The 15671-nt window shown below is 37.0% G+C and overlaps 1 protein-coding gene across 1 annotated transcript in view; it reads right to left on the minus strand.

The window, feature by feature from the left end:
- The window catches only part of UVRAG (UV radiation resistance associated), a gene marked incomplete in the record, with an annotated part of 561854 nt that overhangs the window by 250247 nt on the left and 295936 nt on the right, over positions 1–15671 (minus strand). Inside the window, 2 exon segments of the mRNA XM_053708703.1 lie at positions 11624–11684; positions 13618–13705. Of these exon segments, the coding sequence (XP_053564678.1) occupies positions 11624–11684; positions 13618–13705 (149 nt within the window).

Below are 15671 nucleotides of genomic sequence, written 5' to 3' on the forward strand. Positions count from 1 at the left end.
TCTCCTCAGATGGCCGAGAAACAGCAATATGATCTTAACTACTCCGGCTAAAATCATAGAAAAACTCAGGTAGATTCTTCTTCAAATTCTACCAGAGAAGGAATAACACACTCCGGTGCTATTATAAAATAACAAACTTTTGATTGAAGATATAAAAACTAAATATATCACCATAGTCCTCTCACACATCCTATCTAGTCGTTGGGTGCAAGAGAATGACTGGGGGTGACGTAGAGGGGAGGAGCTATATAGCAACTCTGCTGGGTGAATCCTCTTGCACTTCCTGTAGGGGAGCAGTTAATATCCCACAAGTAATGATGACCCGTGGACTGATCACACTTAACAGAAGAAAAAGTTCTTTTCTATGCACAGATAAAGAGTGTTGGCATATGCAAAATGTTGGGCAAGTGAAATTTTTTCAGTGCCGTCTCCTTATTATGTTAAAAAGTACCTTGTAAGATCAGACTTAAAGTCTTTTTAGTAATTCAATCCTATGGTAAACGCAAATGAAGTAATCCGAAGTTCAGGTAATACCAGGTTACCTTTAGCAGCTTTTTTTCAAGGAAGCATCTGTCAGGTTGTTATTATGGTACCTTATTTCTTTCCTTGTCCTTTATGGTAAAGCCAGGTTACCACTAGGAATTTCAAGCCGCATACAGGACTGTTGTTAATGTGGTGCTTCCGCGTCTGGAAGCAGAGTAGTTCTCGTCCGGTCTTTTTTTCCAGCTGATGGTAGTCTGACGTCACAGACTACGGTGGCTCAGTTTGGCCAAAAACGAAGTAACGCGTTTCGGTCGTGGACCTTTTTCAAACTTCTGATTTGCTCCGTGTCCGTCTTGGTCTTTATATAGCAGAGCTTATAGCTTGACGTATATAAGCACCTCCTTATTTATTGTCAAAAGGCTAACATCTATAGGAAATGGGCAATTATCGTTATATATGGCTAATGATACAAAGACTGATTGTTAGAGGAATATATTACAGCTAAAAAATTAAAAGAAACCAATATTACGAGTGGGGGAAAGTCATTTTTAAAAAATATCTCATAAAAGTGTATCTAATAAAAAAGTATCATATGTAGAAGTGTAAAATAGTATACTTTTTGCCTGCGAAGTTTTACTGATTTTGGGGGTGACATTGCTTATAAGCCAATTATATTTTTGGATTTTCTGAAAACTTACGTGGATAGGGAAAAAAAGGTGAAAACATTACATGCTGCTATTTAGTATATATAAAACAGATGGTTATATATAATGGTTTATAGGGGAGGTATTTTTAATAATTTAAATATTTTAATAATGGATCATTATGAATTGATATTTTGATCTGTTCATTGAGCCTACGTATACATAGTAAAAGTCTATGATTTAAAGTTTATAATTTAAAATTTTATGATTAGAAATACATAACTCATTATATTAACCTGTATTATATATTTCATTATATTGAACTATATTATATATTGTCTTCAAATGACAGTTAGTGTAGAACAAATTTAATCCCTAGACGTCCATCAGAGGACTAGAAGTTCGTACTATGTCTTATTTGTTATATAGAAAATAATATAAATACTTTATTCATGCAGAAAACTCCCTAGATTGAACTCTAAATTCATGCCTTTAGGGGTTAGAGTATCTAGATCAAAGATCCATTTGGCCTCTAATCTCAGGAGGGCATAAGTTGGATTCCCTCCTCTCCAGTTTCTCTTCAGTTTATCTATAATAGTATAGCTGAAATGTTTCAAATTGCCATTATTGCATGCTTTGAAATGTTTTGGTACTGGGAGTTCTTTATTTCTATCATCATTCATGTGTTCAATGGATGAGATGTGTTCTCTAATACGGTCCCGAGCTGTTCTATCCGACTCACCTACATACTGGGTTCCACAGCTACATTCTAGTAGATATATAATATGTTTGTCAGTACATCTATGGGTCCCTTTTATGTGGAATTCTTTGCCTGTTGTAGTAGATCTAATAGACTTTCTTTTTGTGGCATATTTGCAGGCCTTGCAAGTACAGCATGGAAAAAATCCTTGCACGTCCCTTCCCCATAGGTCTTTTTGGTCTTTCATATTTAATTTCTTTTTTAGATCTGTGGGTACTAACATGTTCTTTAGATTTTTTTATTTTTTATATACTATTTGTGGATATTCAGGTAGAGACGAACCCAAGACTGTGTCTATTTTCAGGATGGGCCAGTGCTTTTTCATTATTCTTTCTATGATCTCTTTATTGCAATTATACTGTGTTATAAATGGAAGAAAAATGTCTCCATTTTTTAACTTATCTTTTTTGTGTGTATTGAGCAGTTTTTCCCTTGGTTTATCTTTGCACATGAGCATTTCTGCTTCTATTACTTTTTTTTTTGTATCCCCGCTCTGTGAATCTATTTATTAAAATATTTGACTGTTGTAAATAATCTTCCTCGTTATTACAGTTCTTTCGTATCCTAGTGAATTGACTTTTCGGAATATTGTCCTTCCATCTCTCTAGATGGCAGCTGGTCGCATGTATATAGTTATTTGTGTCAACAGGTTTAAAATAGGTTTTGGTAAAGATTTTATTTGCTTCTATTCTGATATCTAAATCTAAAAATTGGATATTCGAGTGGCTGCTGGTATAGGTGAATTTTAGATTGTTTAGATTGTTGTTCATGCGAGATATAAACCAGTCTAGTTCTTCTATTTCCCCTTTCCACACTATCAGAATATCGTCTATATACCTCTTGTAGAGAACCAGGTTTGCTCCCAGATCTATGGAGTCTAGAAAAATATGTTCCCAGAGACCCATAAATAAATTGGCATAGCTGGGAGCAAACCTGGTTCCCATTGCTGTGCCACATTGCTGAACGAAAATTTTTTCCTCAAAAACAAAAAAGTTGTGATTGAGGATAAACTTAATACTCTCTATAATGAATTCTTTTTGCTCTTTTGGTAGGGAGTGATCTTTATTTAGATAGAATTCGACTGCTTCTAAACCCTTAGGATGTTCTATACATGTATAAAGTGCCGACACATCGCATGTGGCCAAAATATAATCGCTTTCCCATTCTAGATTTTGTAATATATTTAAAACTTCTGTAGAGTCTTTTAGATATGAGGGGAGACTGACTACATACTTTTGTAGGTATTGGTCTACATATTGCGATAAATTTGCCGTAAGTGAGCCAATCCCTGATATTATAGGGCGGCCTGGGGGAGAAATAAGACTTTTGTGTATCTTGGGTAGACAATAAAAGAGTGGGATTTTTGGAAACTTTATCGACAGAAAGGCATATTCTTTATCATTCAGAATGCCTGATTCGTTAGCTTTTAAGAGAAATGTATCTAGTTCTTTTTTGTAAATAGGGGTGGGATCTTTGTTTAGTGTTTTATATGTCTTATTATCGTTCAGTAAAGTATATGCCATGTCTGTGTATTTCAATTTATCTAGAATCACTATGCCCCCTCCTTTGTCTGCCGGTTTGACTATAATGTTTTTGTTCTTTTCTAGTCTTTTGATAGCTTCATATTGTTTTTTATCAATATTTGAACGTGTCTTATTTAGTTTATTTTCATGTAAACCTTTGATGTCGTCTAAGACCATTTTTTCAAAAGTTTCTATTGCTCCCCCTTTGATATGTTTTGGGTAAAAAGTGGATTTTTGTTTTAAGTTAGTGTGTACAAAACTATCTTTTTCCACATCTTGATTCGAAATTATTTCTCTCTCCAAAGAGGTTTTTAGAAACCATTTTTTGACTGTTATGTTCCTTATGTATTTGTGTACATCGATATACGTGTTGAATTTATTTAACCTTTGTGTGGGGGCGAAGGACAATCCTTTGTTCAAAATTTTTATCTCATTTTCATCTAATGTATTTTCGCTAAGATTGTATATTCCTTTACTCTCTATCTTTGTCTTATGTTTTTTATTTGTCTGTTCTCCTCTCCCTCTCTTTCCTCGTTTTCTGATGCTCTTCTTTTCCTTTGTGCTCTTTCTGATTGAGGTGTGTTTGCTTGTGTGGGTGTTTGTGGATCTTTTAGTTGACTCGTGTGACCTTTGTCTAAAAAAGGCACTTTGTTTGATCCTATATTTGAAAAATTTGATGTATCTAATACTTCTGTAGATTTGCTTTTGTTTTGTTGGGATTCATTTATATCTGTATTTAAAATAGAATATCTATTTGATGTGGAGATGGCAGGTTGTTCATTAGTGCTTGGTGGCCTGTTGGAATAATTGGGTTTGTGATGATAATCTGTCCTATTGTGGTCATCTCTCCTAAAATGTGGTGTATAGTGATTCTGATGAGTAGTATTATTCTCATATTCAAAATGTCTCTCGTGTTGGTATTGATTTCTCTCGTGCTGGTATTGATTTCTATGCTGAAATTGATCATTTTGCTGAAATTGATCTCTATGCTGAAATTGATTTCTGTGTTGAAATTGATCTTCGTGCTGAAATCGGTTTCTATATTGAAAATGTTTTCTACGATCAAAATGATCCCAATTGTAATGTGAGTTTTGAGAAGTATTTTCATTGTGGTATTGGTTTCTTCCCTGGTAAAATGTGTTTCCATTTTGTTGGAAATTTGGGTGCATTGCTCTGTTGTATTGTGGTCTATGTGAATTGTTATGGTGTTGAGGGTGTCTATTCTGATGGTGATAGTAATTATGGTTTTGTTTATAAGGAGGTCTAAAGTGGTGATTTTGTGTATTTCTGGGAGTGGGTTGATTCTCATAATTTACATTTTCTATTTGTGCAGGGTTGTTTTCATTTGTAGTTGCATTATTTGTGTTTTTTCTCCTTTCTGCTCTCCAACTATGTGTAATATATTTCTCAGGATTAGCTTCCATTTTATGTGAAGCATAGTCGTCTCTGTCTCTTTTAAGTTTCTTGATTTTAACTAGAACTATTTCTTCTTTTGTATTTTTCAGTTTCTCTTTCATGGATTTCTCTTTCTCTTTAAACTCTGTACTCTCCTTAAAATCTTGTAATTTAATCTCAAGATTAGAAATTTTTTCTTCTGTTTGGCTTTGTATCATTAGCCATATATAACGATAATTGTCCATTTCCTATAGATGTTAGCCTTTTGACAATAAATAAGGAGGTGCTTATATACGTCAAGCTATAAGCTCTGCTATATAAAGACCAAGACGGACACGGAGCAAATCAGAAGTTTGAAAAAGGTCCACGACCGAAACGCGTTACTTCGTTTTTGGCCAAACTGAGCCACCGTAGTCTGACGTCAGACTACCATCAGCAGGAAAAAAAGACCGGACGAGAACTACTCTGCTTCCAGACGCGGAAGCACCACATTAACAACAGTCCTGTATGCGGCTTGAAATTCCTAGTGGTAACCTGGCTTTACCATAAAGGACAAGGAAAGAAATAAGGTACCATAATAACAACCTGACAGATGCTTCCTTGAAAAAAAGCTGCTAAAGGTAACCTGGTATTACCTGAACTTCGGATTACTTCATTTGCGTTTACCATAGGATTGAATTACTAAAAAGACTTTAAGTCTGATCTTACAAGGTACTTTTTAACATAATAAGGAGACGGCACTGAAAAAATTTCACTTGCCCAACATTTTGCATATGCCAACACTCTTTATCTGTGCACAGAAAAGAACTTTTTTAGAACTTTTGATTCTTTTTACAGTTCTATTACAATCGTGTTTGAAATGGCAATTTTTTATACTTAATTTTAGTTATGCTGTTCTAGTTATAATAACTTAGCCATATTAACCTAGCTCTATTAACTTTACCTTTTAGCTAAGCTCTATTAACATTGCTTTTTTGCTTTTTTGCACATTTGTCCACTACATGAATTTAGGTATAATCATTTTATAGCTGTTTAGTTTACACACTTTTAGTTTAATATACCATTTTAGCACACACACCTTTAGCCTATACACCCTTAGCTGACCCATTATAGTTCACACTTTAACCTCAATCAAATCCACTGCACTTATTACACCTGCTGTATACTAACCGCATCTGTTGTTATACTAACATACTAATTATATGTTCTGTGTATACTAACTATATCCTCTGCTCAGTACACTCACCTCACCTATATCTTATCTTTTTATCTTTTTGCCTCTGTTATTTTTGCTGAAAAACATTAATATATCAGCATTTTTAATACAAATTCAATTAAATTCAATTTTTAATCAATTTTTTAATAAATCAATTTTTAATAAAATTGTTTTCAAAGAATATATTTTAATCATCTCTCTTATCAAAAATAAATATTAGCTTATATTTAACATATTCTATGTCCTGGGTGATCATTTCCATCTAATCAGTGTCACCTCAAATGTTTTAGCTTTAGGTCCACATAACCTGGCCTTTAGCGCAGGAAGACAATTCACATAGACTTAGAACGTCCGCCTCCCAGTTCTCCACGCCTGGGATGTGGATCGCTGACAGGTGGCAAGAGTGAGACTCTGCCCAGCGAATTATCTTTGAGACTTCCATCATCGCTAGGGAACTCCTTGTTCCTCCTTGATGGTTGATGTAAGCCACAGTCGTGATGTTGTCCGACTGAAACCTGATGAACCTCAGAGTTTGTAACTGAGGCCAAGCCAGAAGAGCATTGAAAATTGCTCTTAATTCCAGAATGTTTATTGGAAGGAGTCTCTCCTCCTGAGTCCATGATCCCTGAGCCTTCAGGGAATTCCAGACTGCGCCCCAACCTAGAAGGCTGGCGTCCGTTGTTACAACCGTCCAATCTGGCCTGCGGAAGGGCATCCCCTTGGACAGATGTGGCAGAGAAAGCCACCATAGAAGAGAATCTCTGGTCTCTTGATCCAGATTTAGCAGAGGGGACAAATCTGAGTAATCCCCATTCCACTGACTTAGCACGCACAATTGCAGCGGTCTGAGATGCAGGCGCGCAAATGGTACTATGTCCATTGCCGCTACCATTAAGCCGATTACCTCCATGCACTGAGCCACTGACAGGTGTTGAATGGAATGAAGGACACGGCAAGCATTTAGAAGTTTTGATAACCTGTCCTCCGTCAGGTAAATTTTCATTTCTACAGAATCTATAAGAGTCCCTAGAAAGGGAACTCTTGTGAGTGGCAATAGAGAACTCTTTTCTACGTTCACCTTCCACCCATGCGACCTTAGAAATGCCAGAACTAACTCTGTATGAGACTTGGCAGTTTGGAAACTTGACGCTTGTATCAGAATGTCGTCTAGGTACGGAGCTACCGCTATGCCTCGCGGTCTTAGTACCGCCAGAAGAGAGCCCAGAACCTTTGTAAAGATTCTTGGAGCCGTAGCTAACCCGAAGGGAAGAGCTACAAACTGGTAACGCCTGTTTAGGAAGGCAAATCTTAGATACCGGAAATGATCCTTGTGAATCGGTATGTGAAGGTAGGCATCCTTTAAATCCACTGTGGTCATGTACTGACCCTCTTGGATCATGGGTAAGATGGTTCGAATAGTTTCCATTTTGAACGATGGAACTCTTAGGAATTTGTTTAGGATCTTTAAGTCCAAGATTGGTCTGAAGGTTCCCTCTTTTTTGGGAACCACAAACAGATTTGAATAGAATCCTTGCCCGTGTTCCGACCGCGGAACTGGGTGGATCACTCCCATTAGTAAGAGGTCTTGTAGACAGCGTAGAAACGCCTCTTTCTTTATCTGGTTTGCTGATAACCTTGAAAGATGAAATCTCCCTTGTGGAGGAGAAGCTTTGAAGTCCAGAAGATATCCCTGAGATATGATTTCCAACGCCCAGGGATCCTGGACATCTCTTGCCCAAGCCTGGGCAAAGAGAGAAAGTCTGCCCCCCACTATATCCGTTTCCGGATCGGGGGCCCTCACTTCATGCTGTCTTAGGGGCAGCAGCAGGTTTTCTGGCCTGCTTGCCCTTGTTCCAGGACTGGTTAGGTTTCCAGACCTGTCTGTAGCGAGCAACAGTTCCTTCCTGTCTTGGAGCGGAGGAAGTTGATGCTGCTCCTGCCTTGAAATTACGAAAGACACGAAAATTAGACTGTTTAGCCTTTGGTTTGGCCCTGTCTTGAGGCAGGGCATGGCCCTTACCTCCAGTAATGTCAGCGATAATTTCTTTCAAGCCGGGCCCGAATAATGTCTGCCCTTTGAAAGGAATATTAAGCAATTTAGATTTAGAAGTCACATCAGCTGACCAGGATTTAAGCCACAGCGCTCTGCGAGCTTGAATGGCGAATCCGGAGTTCTTAGCCGTAAGTTTGGTTAAGTGTACTACGGCATCAGAAATAAATGAATTAGCTAGCTTAAGGGCTTTAAGCTTGTTCATAATCTCATCCAATGGAGCTGTGCTAAGGGTCTCTTCCAGAGACTCAAACCAGAATGCTGCCGCAGCAGTGATAGGCTCGATGCATGCAAGGGGTTGTAATATAAAACCTTGCTGAACAAACATTTTCTTAAGGTAACCCTCTAACTTTTTATCCATTGGATCTGAAAAAGCACAGCTATCCTCCACCGGGATAGTGGTGCGCTTAGCCAGAGTAGAAACTGCTCCCTCCACCTTAGGGACCGTCTGCCATAGGTCCCGTGTGGTGGCGTCTATTGGAAACATTTTTCTAAATATAGGAGGGGGTGAAAAGGGCACATCGGGTCTATCCCACTCCTTGTTAACAATTTCTGTAAGCCTTTTAGGTATAGGAAAAACGTCAGTACACGCCGGTACTGCAAAATATTTATCCAGCCTACATACTTTCTCTGGAATTGCAACCGTGTTACAATCATTCAGAGCCGCTAATACCTCCCCTAGTAATACATGGAGGTTCTCAAGCTTAAATTTAAAATTTGAAATCTCTGAATCCAGTTTACTTGGATCAGATCCGTCACCCACAGAATGAAGCTCTCCGTCCTCATGTTCTGCAAATTGTGACGCAGTATCAGACATGGCTCTACTATTATCAGCGCACTCTGTTCTTACCCCAGAGTGATCGCGTTTACCTCTTAATTCTGGCAATTTAGATAGTACTTCAGTCATAACATTAGCCATGTCTTGCAAAGTGATTTGTATGGGCCGCCCTGATGTAGTTGGCGCCACAATATCACGCACCTCCTGAGCGGGAGGCGAAGGTACTGACACGTGAGGAGAGTTAGTCGGCATAACTTTCCACTCGTTGTCTGGTGATATTTTTTTAACATATAAAGTTTGACTTTTATTCAAAGTAACATCTATACATTGAGTGCACAAATTTCTATTGGGCTCCACATTGGCCTTTAAACATAGTGAACAAACAGATTCATCTGTGTCAGACATGTTTAAACAGACTAGCAATAACACTAGCAAGCTTGGAAAAAAACTTTTAAATAAATTTACAAGCTATATAAAAAAACGCTACTGCGCCTTTAAGAAACATAAAAATGTGACACAGTTGAATTAATAATGAACCAAATATGTTAAAACAACCAAATTTTAACAGAAAATGTATAAAGTTAGCAGAGGATTGCACCCACCAGCAAAAGGATGATTAACCCCTTAATACCCAAAACGGATAACAGTTGAAATAATAAACGTTTTTATCACAGTCAAACACACTGTCACAGGTCTGCTGTGACTGATTACCTCCCTCAAAACTAGTTTTGGAGACCCCTGGGCTCTTTAGAGACGTCCTGGATCATGGAGGAAGAAATAGGAAGACTGTGACTAAATTTTTACTGCGCAATAAAGCGCTAAAATAGGCCCCTCCCACTCATATTACAACAGTGGGGAAGCTCAGTAAACTGTTTTTATGCAGAAAAAAACGACAGCCATGTGGTAAAAATCAAGCCCATAAAGTTTTATCACCAAGTACCTCAGAAAAAACGATTAACATGCCAGTAAACGTTTAAAAATAAAATTATGAAATGTTATTAATAAGCCTGCTGCTAGTCGCTTTCACTGTAGTGCAGGCTCAAATATTACTTTAATATTGACAGTATTTTCTTAGTGAAATTCCATTCCCCAGAAATACCTCAGAGTATACATACATACATATCAGCCTGATACCAGTCGCTACTACTGCATTTAAGGCTGCACTTACATTACATCGGTATTAGGAGTATTTTCTCAGTCAATTCCATTCCTTAGAAAATAATTTACTGCACATACCTCCTTGCAGGTGGGCCCTGCATGCTATCCCCTGTTCTGAAGTTACCTCACTCCTCAGAATGGCTGAGAACAGCAAGTGGATCTTAGTTACGACCGCTAAGATCATAGAAAACTCAGGCAGATTCTTCTTCTAATGCTGCCTGAGAACAAACAACACACTCCGGTGCCGTTTAAAATAAAAAACTTTTGATTGAAGAAATAAAAACTAAGTTTAACACACCACAGTCCTCTCACACGTCCTATCTTTAGTTAGGTGCAAGAGAATGACTGGGTATGACGTAGAGGGGAGGAGCTGTATAGCAGCTCTGCTTGGGTGATCCTCTTGCACTTCCTGTTAGGGAGGAGTTATAATCCCATAAGTAATGGATGACCCGTGGACTGACTACACTTAACAGGAGAAATGAGAATTAAAGGGACAATCCCTTTATTACCCATTCACCAGTTTTGCATAACCAACACAGTTATATTAATATACTTTTTACCTCTGTGATTGCCTTGTAGCTAAGCATCTTCTGACAGCCCCCTGATCACATGACATTTTATTTATTATCTATTGACTTGCATTTTAGCCAATTAGTGCAGTGTCTGCCACAAGCCACGGGTATGATCACAATGTTATCTCTATGGCTCACATAAACTAGAACCCCCCTGTTGTGAAAAGCAAATAAAAAAGCATGTGATAAGAGGCGGCCTTCAAGGGCTTAGAAATTATCATATGATACTACCTAGGTTTAGCTTTTAACTAAGATTACCAAGAGAACAAAGCACATTTGATGCTAAAAGTAAACTGGAAAGTTGTTTAAAATGACATGCCCTATCTGAATAATGAAAGTTTATTTTTGACTTGACTGCTCCTTTAAACTTGTATGGTTCATGCAGCGCAGGCACAATTTTAACAGACCTTTCAATTTACTTCTGCCTGTTGAATAGAGGCTACGCACATATGCCTTGTCATTGGTTCACCGGTGTTCAGCTAGCTCCCAGTAGTCTATTCAAGCTCTAAAAGCTACATAAATATGCTGAAAGCTTTTGCAGGTGTAAAACACAGTTTTATGCAGCAATCATGCAATAAAAAAATGCTCACAGACAGAGCATATTATTATTTCACTTTTACGTCCCTTTAAGCATCTAAATTATCTGTGCACTTTTTTAAAAAAAAAATAATAATGACAACATCCGGAGTAACAACAGACAGCAAACAAACAGAATGTGTAATTAGTAAAATAACAAGCCGCACTGTCTGCCCAGACTGAACATACTGTACAGTCAATAAACTTGGACGATCTTTATTTGTGAAAGAAAATCTGAAATAGGATTAAAAGGGGGGGGGGAGAGCAGCTTTTTAGCCAATGTAGCAAAATATGCAAACGTTACTGCACCATTTGTGGCTGTTTTAAATGAAGGGAGACATAAACAGCCCTTGAATAATATACTCGTCTAAAGAGTGATTAATTTTCTCAATTGGTGGGAACCTCTTATTTATTTGAATAATCTTGGAGGAAACCATAAAGAATTAGTTGACAGAAAAAACAACATACCTTGAAAATCCTCTGAATTGGGAAGTTTCACCCCACATATGAAATAATCCTTTTGATCCTGCTGTTAAGGGAAGAAGAAGAAGAAATAATGTCAACCACTAGATTAAAATATATATAAACATTAAAGCATGAGTTTATGTTAAAAGGGACGCTGCAAAAAGGACGCTATAATTTGTTATAGCATCTGATTTTAGTACTTCCGATCTTGCAAGTCTGTTTAATCCCTGTAAAGGGGTTATACACAGTTAAAGGGACAGTCTACTTGAAATTGTTTAAAAAAAATAGATAATTCCTTTATTACCCATTTCCCAGTTTTGCATAACCAACACTGTTATATTAATAAACTTTTTACCTCTGTGATTACCTTGTATCTAAGCCTCTGCAGACTACCCCCTTATCTCAGTTTTTTTCACGTGTTTGCATTTTAACCAATCAGTGCTGACTCAAATAATTCCACAGAAGTGAGCACAATGTTATCCATATGGCACACATGAACTAGCACTGTCTAGCTGTAAAAAATTCAAAATGCACTGAGATATGAGGGGGCCTTCAACGGCTTGGAAATTAGCATATGAGCCTATCTAGGTTAATCTTTCAACAAAGAATAGCAAAAGAACAAAGCAAATTTGATGATAAAAATAAATTGAAAAGTTGTTTAAAATTGTATGTCCTATCTGAATCATTTAAGTTTAATTTTGATTAGACTGTCCCTTTAAAGTATCGCTCTGAAGCCACAGAGTCCTGCTTGTCCCAAGCAGACACAGCCATTAGAGGGACATGAAACCCCAAAATTTTCTTTCATGATTCAGATAGAACATATATTGGCAAGCTTATGATAATAGCTATGCGTGTGCAGCCACCAGTCAGCAGCTAGTTCCCAGCCTCTAAGCCTACCTAGGTGTGCTTTTCAACAAAGGATATCAAGAGAATTAAGCAAATTAGATAATTTAAGTAAGTTGGAAAGCTGTTTAAAATTGTATGCTCTATAATGAATCATGAGAAAAAAAAATAGTTTCATGTCCCTTTAAGCGATCTAAACAGAAAACGTATCTATCATGGAAGTACACAGCACAATGGATTCTACTAAAACTTGCCTCAGGCTTTCAGAGTTTTACGGTAACATGAAAACATATTTATTCAGGATGCACACAAACTACACTAAAAAATTATCCTGTAACTCTACCATTTTACAGTTTATGTCCTTACACATTTTATTCTATATACGTGATGATCATTATTATTTATCTGATGTCATAGTGAGCATAGTAGGCTAAAGATTCATGATAAAATAATCATATTTACAAAACTGTAATTAAACTGTTACTTTTGAAGTTGGGTGTTAATGGTTTACAGTTACTTGTGTGATGTATGTGTGTAATATAGCGGTGGAATACCACTACTGCTTACAAACATTTTACTGTATTGCACATCGAGTGGACTAGTAATTTTTTTTATTCATATTAACTTTCCCCCCCTGACTGATAAATAATGCCATTATATGATATAAGAGACATTATAATTTATTTTTGAGACTACGAATTCATGATCAATTTCTGGTTTATACCTCTATTTTGGAGATATTACATATAGAGTTATATTAGAGTTACAATTACTGGTCACAGGTTTAAAGCCTCTAACCACACCATTTATTGTACAATAGAGAATATAAAAATAATACCATTTCAGTGTTGTCATCTGATGTAGCTATACAGCAAGACATTGGCTATGGTTTTATTGTGCACAATTTATTCCCTTGTATGTGTTGCATGTTTCTAGTATACAAAACGATTAGTATAGAAAAATGTTTCAAATCTGCAATTTGAAAGTTTAGGAAACCATTCTACTCTACATAGTTAAACATTTTAAGTGATGAATATCTGTTCAGATCCAGGGATTACGCACAAAGTGCAATACTAACAACAAAAAGTAAATCGTTAGAAAGCAAGGTAAAAATTTCAGTGCAATAACATTTTGCTATATTCACTGTCACTTACCACATCAATCGGATAAATATATGAAAGTTCGGAGAGCAACTGCCGACATCGAATTGTCAGCTGAGCATTAGTCTTTAGGAACAATTCTCTGCAATAAAAAAACAAGCGATTAGTTCCCTTTATTTATACAGGGATGTGATAGATTTAGTTTCACAGTAAAGAGGGGCACAATATAATGTTTAATACAGCTTTTATAAGACATTTTGCAGTAGACCTATGCATATACATACATAAAAATTAGCAGATGCTCATTCACACCTAATTAGGCCCCTTTTTCACACATGCTCACTGGGGTAGTAAAATCACAAGTGAAGGTTAAAGTGATGGTAAATCCGAGCAATTAACAAGCACTAGGATTCACCTTCACTAAAAATAATGTTGAGTTTAAGTGATCAGTTATTAAAAAAAAAGGGTGCTAAACTCATCCTGACTGTGCCGCTCCACCCCGCTAAACTCAGCAGCTCCAGCTGCCCAAGGCAGAGCGCTCTTCTACCAATGAGGTGACATTTGCCCCTCTAAACCAATAGCGATGAATGCACACGGAACACTGTAAGATGACACGCACAGCTATTGGTTTTACCATCACTTTAAACTTCATGTGTGATGTTACTAACCCAGGCTTTATTAAAGCTGTATGCAAAACGTGCGTCAGGCTTTCCTGATGAGTCCCGTGCCCTTTGGGCCAGTTTACGGATTTGTCCTGATAGTTATAACATGATTTTTGGACTGTTTTCAGGGATAGAAGCACGGGAATACCTAGTCCTTTTTAAAGAATTGCGATGGGGTGTCACAAAAATGTTAGCAGATCGCCACCCTTTTCTGGCTCCAGCACGGAATATTTAATAGTCAGATTTATGTAAGGGACTTTTTTATGTTTCGTGCTACACATTTTAATGGGGATAGTTACTCCTTTTGTACTTTTTCCCATGATAGCTATTATATATTGATTTATATATTTATTTATTTTTTGCTAGGCCCAGGACTCACCAGTATTTTCATTTTTTTTTTTCCTTTTTTACATGTTTTTACTTATGTTTTTAACTTTTCATTAATAAAGGTTGTTTTATGTGAATAATTATATTTGTTATATTTTGGGGACTTTGTAATTCTGTAAATTTGTGTGTGTGTGGGGGGGAGGGTTCTGCCTCTGAGTGCTTAGGGGATGCTTGTTTTCTGTCTCTCATATTTTTTTTGTTAAACGCTTGGATTTACCATCACTTTAAGACAGATATTATGATGCCTGTTTATAGGGACATTCTAATGTAATAATAAAATACTCTACTTAGAACGTCATTATTAAGCACATCTTCATGTGTCACTATGTATGTAAACTGTTTGCAGTGGTTAGATTAAAGTGGCGCAATGGACTATCTCCCTTGTAGTTCCTAAGCAGGACACAGCCGGTGATTAGTGCATATATAAATATGCCACCCACTGATGGCTCAGCAGCTGTGGTGTGCAATTAAGTGTTAAATGCATTTGCAAGAGATAAACAAGCCCTTGTTTATTAATAACAATAACCGACAATAAGAATATACTCTGATTAAATCCGGGCTTCACAAATTCGAGGACTGGGGGGATCCAAGGACGACAAAAAAAAAATATTTCTGGCTTTTAATGTTTTTGGGAGTGTAATTATAGATATAATTTGTTCCCCCATACTTCATTATTACTGGTTTTCACATTTTAGAATTGTAAAGAAAAACTCTTATGTGAGTAAAAGGGTCCAACCTTTTGACTGGTATTATGTAAATTATATACAAATGCAAAGCACGGCTAGCTACTTGCTATTAATTAGAGCTGCAACAACTAATCGACATAATCGATTATGAAAATAGTTGTCAACGAATCTCATTATCGATTAGTTGGTCTGCACACCGCACCAGCTGCTTCACTCTGATGAACTCCTGCACATGGTATTGTGTTTTATCGTTATGTCCTTAGCCTAAAAGATATCGACAGACGTTTACTTTTCACTTTTTCAGGAAAGTATAAGTTTACAACTACTCCTGGCTTATGTGCAGCCCCCAAAATAATAGAAGTCACCATTTGGA

This window comes from Bombina bombina, chromosome 3 (genome assembly GCF_027579735.1).
Source record: "Bombina bombina isolate aBomBom1 chromosome 3, aBomBom1.pri, whole genome shotgun sequence".
NCBI lineage: Eukaryota > Metazoa > Chordata > Amphibia > Anura > Bombinatoridae > Bombina > Bombina bombina.